The 8,450-nt window shown below is 36.1% G+C and overlaps 1 protein-coding gene across 3 annotated transcripts in view; it reads left to right on the top strand.

The window, feature by feature from the left end:
- The window catches only part of LOC110018465 (mitochondrial pyruvate carrier 4), a gene marked incomplete at its 3' end in the record, with an annotated part of 30,272 nt that overhangs the window by 9,994 nt on the left and 11,828 nt on the right, over window positions 1-8,450 (top strand). For all 3 annotated transcript variants that reach the window (XM_020715785.1, XM_020715786.1, XM_020715787.1), the window contains 2 exon segments: window positions 995-1,093; window positions 1,171-1,223. In XM_020715785.1, the coding sequence (XP_020571444.1) occupies window positions 995-1,093; window positions 1,171-1,223 (152 nt within the window).

The raw sequence follows: 8,450 nt of genomic DNA, 5'->3' as shown, positions 1-8,450 counted from the left end.
CAATGGTCGGCCGGCGGGCGGAGGCGGCGACGACGGCAGCGACGACGGCGGTGGCTTGCCGATACTATTTTATATTTTAATAAACGATGTAATTTAAATTCGGTCAAATCTGTCGAATTATGAATTCAACAAATATAAACTACAGTGTAAACTTTAAATTCATTCATATTTTACATTGTATTTGTAATTCCTCATATCAAACAAATAAAATATGCAAATTCCTGCCAATGAATTACAGTACACCAGAAATTCACTCGTCCAAACGAGTCCTTAAGCATTTTAATAATTACACGAGTTTGTTTCCTTTAAATTAATATTTCATTTTGTTTGAGAAATGTGATATCTAAAATAATGCATGGTGTATAGACCATATTCATGTAGATAATAAATAGATGTGCTTTGACGCTTTTCATAGCTTTAATTTTTAAATTGATAATACGTACTAAAAGAATTAAAAAAATTGAGAGTAACCCATTTTGAAATGGATCTCTCTCTCTCTCTCTCCGTATATATGTGTGTGTGTGTGTGTGTGTGTGCATGAATGGTTGTATTTATGTATGTATGTATATGTGTGTGTGTGTGTGTGCGCGCGCGCGCGCATGAATGGTTGTATTTATGTATGTATGTTTGTTATTCTTTCAAATTAGATGGTATATTCTTTGCCCTTTCATATATAGTGTATAGATGATGTTCAAAGCGTCTTTTCTTTGTTAAACTTTTCTCTTAGTGAATTTAACCTCTTTCAATTTTAAATTTCATAATGCCTTGCACTAATATCAAATTAATTGATGACATGTTTTTTACTAGTCCTTTAATATGCATATATTAAAAAAAAAAAAAGGAGACAGCCACCTATTTTGAAAAGGAACTCTTTCTTCTAGCTTTGAAAATTTTTAATGGGTCAAAATTTTCTCTCATTGCCTTACATATTGATATAAGTTTGTTGAAAGATTTCATCTCTACTTCCACAATATTAACGTAAACTTATCTTCAGTTCATTTCTGGGCTCCAACTTTTAAATGGGGTATCAGCATTGCGAATATTGCAGATTTCTCCAAGCCACCTGAAAAAATCTCGTATCCTCAGCAGATTGGTATGTGCTTCCCATTCTCCACTTTTGAAATCTGCCTTCAAATATATGCTGATGCATCTTTTTTACATTTTATGAAGCCGTTACTTGTACTGGAATTATCTGGTCGCGCTACAGCATGGTGATTACACCGGTAAGCTTTTCCGATGGGCATAAATATTTAATTGCATGCAAGAGATTTTTTTCTCTTGAGTTTTGTTAAACCAATTGCAAGCGACTTGTGAATTGCAGTCTGTGCAAAGTTTAGTTTGCTGTTGATTATGTGGTAAAGTGAAAACTGGTTCTTTTCTCGAGCTTTTTATCATGAATTTTTCCCTTTTTTTAAATTACCATATGGAAATGCATTAAGATACTTCAAAGAATTATTTGATCTAATGAGCTATCACGTTTTCTGTTCTTCATGCAAACTTTCTCCCTTGCTGACATATTTTGAACCTCCTTTTTGTCAGCCTTACTTGTAGCTACAGGAAAAATACTACTTGTATTGGTGTCTACAATATTTATCTTTTTATGAAATATTGGAATGTCAAGGAAATTTTCTTTTTCATTCATTTTTTTCTTGCAACTACCCATTGCCTTAGCATATTACATAAAAGGTGAAGCACATACTCAACAAAAAAAATTATTAATGCGAAAAACTGTTTGCATTCAGATTGGTTACTATTGCTTCCATGGTGAGAAATTATTCTACTTTCATTATTTGGCTCGGTAGCTTAAAATATTAAACTGGAAATTGATGGTCGGAAGAAGTTCTTAAATACATTTATTAACATTAAACAAATATAGAACTATTATTCATTAATTTTCTTACGGTAATAATTTCCAATAGATTACAAGAGCCACTAAATTAATAAGTTCGTGCTATTCCAAAATTAACAATAAATCTTCTATAGTATTTCAACTTTTCGAAATTTTAAATATCTATTACTTGTTTCTCGATTTCGACAATACACAAATTCTCCTCTCACTCATTTGAACGGAATCCCCTTCCTAGAATATTTATTAGATGATGGGTGTGAGTTATAAATATTATTCAGTGGATATATCATAGTTCTAATTTAATAAAAAAATAACATTTATACTAGTTATTATTTTAAACCATAAGAAAATCATAAAATATGTTTATCATGTGAATATTAACAACGAAGATAAACATTTCTTAGCAATTAAGGTTATTTACAATTCTAGGACCATAAAATTCTTCTGACTATTAATTGCATTTTAGCTTATATTTAACTATATACTAATACATCCACCTCAGGAGTACCATTATAAAACTACCTCGCTTGTCTGAGTTGTAAAAGCATCAAACCAACTAAGCCGATACATCCCCTATTGATATAGCAGGGTTTAGATCATACTTTTACTATTTTTTAAGGCAGAAGGTAAAAGTCATTATTATAAATGTGCTGTTATATTAGCATCCCCAGCTTGTATCATTAGGGGGTAAACTTTATCTTTCAACATGCACATACAAATACCCATAAATATGTCATTTTATTTGCATGTTTTTTAGTGAACACTATCTTCTTATGAGGAAACATTGCGAAATACATTAAAAATAGCTGTAGCATAAAGTGGATGCATATATTTCATTGATTTTTTTCTGAAGATCATTTTGCATTGAAGCAGACAAACCAGTGTAAACTATTTGCAGTTATGGCCTAGTAACTATCTATATAAATAAACGAACAGGGATCATAACGATATTAATTAAATGCGATTGGTGTAGAAGGAAAGAAATATTACTCTTAAGTAGAAATGTTGTTCCCTACCTTAGGTAATTAATTTTTAAATGTTGCTTCCCTTAGCGTAATACCTTATTCATAATTGCATCAGTATGCAAGGCATTCATATTGGCTAACTTGCTTGACCTTTTATTTAAAATATATAAATCTCTTTAAAACCTAACTTCGCTTGCTTCAACATGCATAACATATCATTAATCATAACTAACTTCATATTCTTTTTGAAGCATATAGATTTAATTACTTCATGGCCTCTTTAAAGAAACCATCATTGTAATCTTAATATAACTTTCCCCAATATCAAATCAGCTAAATTAAATAGTAAATCTCATATATACAATATAACCTGTACATAAAAGAAAATAAGTTTTTCCCACTATACTCTTACATCTAAAGGCAAATTATCATCCAGCAGTCTCACTTAAATTCAATTAAGTTTCATTTGAATCTATAATTGTGGAATTCCTTACATATCTAGATTATAAAGTCTTCACTCAATTTGTTTGGTTATAGAATTCTGCTAATAGAACAATAAAAATGCTTTAAGTTCCCAAACCTCCTTTCAAAACTCCACGTAGGGTTTTTTTTTAATGGATTTCTTACTTCAAGCTATTTGGAAAGAAATTTCTTGAGATGTTTTTTTTGGATAATCACCATAGAATTATGTTATATGGAATGACTTGTCCAACGTAAATCAATTTGTCTCCTTGCAAAACATTTTTAAAAGATGTAGGGAGAACAAGGGTTGAAGGTGTGTAGGATGGGTTGCATGAGATGCTTTCTTAATGCGGAAGCAAACTGGAATCTGAAGCCAATGATTCTCATTCATGAATATCTAAGTTCTTTCACTTTTATACATTAAAATATAGATGCATTGCTTGTGCAGGAAAAATTTCCTTAATGGAAATTGATTTTAAAACTTATTTTTGCTTTTTGGGCTATTCAAACATATGATTAAATAACAGTCATAAGGTCTCTTCTCAGTTTCATTCTTCTGAGTGTAAGTTGGATGTATGATTTCCTTGGGTGTGGTATACGAGCAACAACTTAATTTTGTGAGTATTTATTTCCTTGCACTGGCGTTAGGCGTTAGGCGTAGTTACACTTTGATGCATTCTTTCATTGTTTTATTCTTATGTATATATAATTTGATTTTAACTTATTTAGTGCTTTTGATTTTGATAAAAAAAAAATAAAATGTTGGGGGTCCAAATTGTAGACATCAAGTTATTTTGCTCGCTAATTTTATATGTTTCTATTCTCCTGTTGAATATATCAATTATTTTATTTTCAGTTGGTTGTGAACTCTAGCATTGCATGTTCACATGTGAAGGTACTCATTGAGTTAATTGATGGCTTTTTGTAAATCCTTTAGAAAATCCTAAGTCCTACATCAATTGACATCAAAGTTTTAGTTTGTTTCATGTTTATTAGAAGTGGGGCTAACTACTAAGTTAGTATATTGTGAGATATGTTATTTTAACAAATTTGCAAAATCAATTAATTGATTTGTTGAACAAAAAAAGTCAATTCTATGATAACTGTGACATAGTAAAAGCGTAACTTTACATATTGGAAACTATTCAAGTACATTCATGTTAACTTGAAGTAATTTCTGATCACAATGATAAACCAATTCAATTTAACAGGACACCTTAAACCCTAAATTATCTACCTTGATAGTTTTCCTATCTTTAATCAAGGCTATAGTAAGAACTGGCATATAAATGTGGAGGAAGGTAATGAAATTTATGAGTTTGATAATGTGCACGAATTTGATCAAGATTATGCACTAGTTCATAATTCTTTAATGGTTATGCATTTCATCATAGCTACTCCTAGGGTTGAATCTGATTTAATGAAAATTATTATTTCTCTAACTTATTTCAAACACATGGAGTTTTGTAAGCTTATAATTGTAGTAAAAATTGCATAATGTCGTGTCTAGACCTATGTTAGCTCTTATGAATTTGAAGTCTGAACCATACGTACGATCATATGAGGCAGCAATTAAAACTATTATTTTTATGCCTGAAAATTGTCTATATCAGATTCAGTTGGCTAACTATTCTAATATACTATGGTATGATGTGCTGTCATGGGCATTGCTCATACTTTTTTTGATAGATTTTAGTTCTATCTTATAGCTTTTTTTGATTGATTCACATGTATATGTGAGCCATTGGTGCAATGCAAATGCTGCTAACCTACACACATGCACCACTAGCATGCATGAGCGCGCATGCACCAGCACTCATCTACGCCCTCACATGGACCCACTTGCGAGCACACACATGCTCCTAGGCCAATTTAAGTGTCACTGTGCCCCTTGGCAATGCCACAACTTGCTCTTGGGTTGGTTGGCGCCTAGGCGCCCAAGGACAACGCTGCAATGCTCCAACTTAATTTTAGATAAAATTTGGACATTTCCACCCCACTTTCCAACAGATTTTTGGGCATGGGCTAAAGAAGAAAAGAGCCCTATATGATGGCTGGAACGCTTGTCCTCTTAGCCAAGTGGAAGGGGAGGTTTTGGAGAGCTTTTAATTGGATTTTTGAAAGGTTTTTAGAGCAGATTTTGGAGAGGGAGTGACGCAGGTGTCTCCCTCTATGGTGCATGAAGCGTGAGTGTTGGGGTGTCTCTTGCTACTATGGGGGACTCTTATGACCATGCACACTTCAGTTTTTGCACCCAAACAGAATCAGTCCAAGATTTTCCGTTGTTGTGGAGTCGACCGGTCCTCTTGGGCCACTCCTCGCTATTCTATTATTATATATTTGTATTCCTGATGTCTTAAAAGTCAATTTTTTGGCATGAGTTTATTTAGAGAGCTATATTTAAGGGTTTTAATGGTGCTCCAGCTATATTTCTCTCCCGAGATGGTGATTATCTTTTCTATCCCTTTTCACATCTTCGCCACGTCGCTTCTAGTCACCCTCCATTGCTGCAACTGCCCCTGAACAACCGCCGTTGCTGTTTTCCTTCAGTTCACCTCAGCTGCCACTTTCCGAAATTTGCCTCCCTCACTGCCGCAACCATTGCAGCTGCCCTAAACACTCCGTGACTACCTACCTGCTTTCCAGCCCTCCCCCTTGCATTTCTGGTCACCCACAGCTCTTCCAATTGCCCTTACCACCTTCCGCCACTGCCTAGCTGTTGCCCTTTGCCCCTGCTGTCCTCGTTGTTCCAGCTGCCCAAACTCATCTCCCAATGCTGCCTTGTTGCTGGTCCAACCGCCAGAAGCTCCTGATGAATTGCATGTAAAGACGCTAGTCCTAGAAATTGCCTCAGCTCAGTGAATGAATACGATGCAATCCAACTTACAATGGTTGTAGAATCCATTTGAATGTCTGCATTAAACACAATATAACCCAAAAAGCATACCTGGTCCGCCATAAAGTGACACTCTTTTAGATGGGCATACAAATTCTCTGCTTGCAATACCTCGAACACTTTCCTCGAGTGTTGTAAGTGTTCTTTCTTTGATCGGTTGTATACTAGAACGTCTTCAAAGTAGACCATCACAAATTTTCCAATGTGAACCTAAAATACCTGATTCATCAACCTCATCAAAGATTTGGCTCATTTGACAAGCCTAAGGGCTTCACTATCCACTCATATTGAGCAACTTGTTTATTGAAAGCGGCCTTCCACTCGTCTCCTGGCCTCAATCAGTATCTGATGGTACCCACTGCGTAAGTCGAACTTGGAAAAGATGGTGGCTCTGTGTAATGGATCCAAAAGATCGTCCAGGTGAAGTATGAGAAACCGATACTTGATGGTAAGCACATCTTCCATGAACCGTCTTTATTGGATACCATTAGGGCAGGGACTACAAGGATTGACACTTCCTCTGACCAACCCTCTCGCGATGAGATTCTTTACGTTTCGCTGCAACCTCTCGTACTCCGCAGGTTTTAATCTTTAGGCAGACCGATTTGGCAATACTGATCCTGGTATAAGATTTATGATATGTTTAATGTCCCTCAGTGACGATAATGGCTTCGGAAGAATTTCGGTCATCACATCTTGGAAGTCTTATAGTAGTGGTTGTAGTGGTGCCGGTATGTCACTCTCCTCAGTTCCCTCTAGTAGTACTAATGCCAGCGGCACTGGAGCATCCTGAATTAACTCTATTAAGGTGGCCCTTGGGACTAACTCCTTCTACGCCTCCTACATCCTTAATGGGTAACAACACTATGTGTTTTCCATCCTTCTTAAAAGAGTAAGTTTTTTTTAAGTTGCCATGCTGAGTTCTGCGGTTGAACTGCCAAGGCCTCCCCAACAGAATGTGACATGCATCCATCAGTATTACATCGCATAATACTTGCTCTTATATCTGATCTCCAATAAAAAAATTGACCAAACACTACTGATCCATGCGTATCTCGTTTTTCTTCTTCAACCAGGTAAGAGAATAGGACCGAGGACGTTTTTGCTTGGCCAATCCTAATTTCATCACCATCAGCATGGACACTACAAACTCGCAACTCCTATTGTCGATGATCAAGTTGTAAACCTTGCCTTTTACCGTGCACTTGGTGAGAAATATACTTTATCTCAACCAAGATTCATCTTGCTCTAGCTTTGACGGAAAAACTCTTTGTATGACTAGCAATTCACCGTCGTCCCTTGGAGCTAAAGTTCTTCCTCTGGACTATCTTCTAAATCCTCGTCTTGCACCACCTTGACGATGACTTGATCTGTGAATATGATAACTCAGCTCGTTGGACAACTAGAGTCTATGTGTTCGTAGTCGTGACACCTGAAACACCTCTTGTCTGGTACTCTACTGGAAGAGTTACCTTTCTCCAGCTTGTTTCCACTCTGATCCGTCTCTTCATTATTTTGTCTTGTCTTGCTAGCTCCTCCCGAGGTACTTTTGTTGGCCACGGTAGCTGTCGGGACTGCCTAATTGTAGGTTGCTGCCTGAATAAAGAATGTTTCCTGCTCTGCTTCTCTTGCCTTTTCACCTTCAAGGCTAGAGTTTGAATATCCCCCAACCTTCGACACTACTGTAACTGCACTGCTCGCGCCCCCCCCCCCCAGTTACCAACCTATAGTGTGATCCTTCGGCTTGATTTACTCAAATTTCATCTGTAACTGGTCGAACTGAGCTGTGAATTTCTCCACTGAAATGTCTCGTTGCCGGTGGAGTCTCAGAAATTAGTTTTGTCAGTAATGAGGTGAAAGGTATTTCTTCTGCATTTTTTTCTTCATCTTTTCCCACTTGTTAATATTATTTTATCTTCTATTTTCCTTTGTCTCTGTAAGTTCTCCCGCCACAAAGAGGTGTTCTTTTTTAATTTGATGTCTGCTAATTTTTCCTGCTTTTCTTCTGACACATCTTTATATTTGAAGATCTGTTCAACAGATTGTAGCTAATCAATAAAATCATCTTGATCCATACCTCCATTAAACTTTTGTACATTTGTTTTTATGTCAAAGTCCCCAGTATCCATCACATGTGGACTCATCTGTCGTAGTTCTCCGATATTGAATTCTGAAGCGGCGTGGCCTATATTCCTCGTCCCTGATGTCTTCTCTGTAGAATGGATTCAGATTGTCCCTATCTCCCCTTCGACTCTCCAGATCATGGTCACGACTTATC

This window comes from Phalaenopsis equestris, unplaced genomic scaffold, assembly GCF_001263595.1.
Source record: "Phalaenopsis equestris unplaced genomic scaffold, ASM126359v1 Scaffold000022, whole genome shotgun sequence".
Taxonomy (NCBI): Eukaryota; Viridiplantae; Streptophyta; class Magnoliopsida; order Asparagales; family Orchidaceae; genus Phalaenopsis; species Phalaenopsis equestris.
This window is presented reverse-complemented; position numbering and strand designations above follow the sequence as displayed.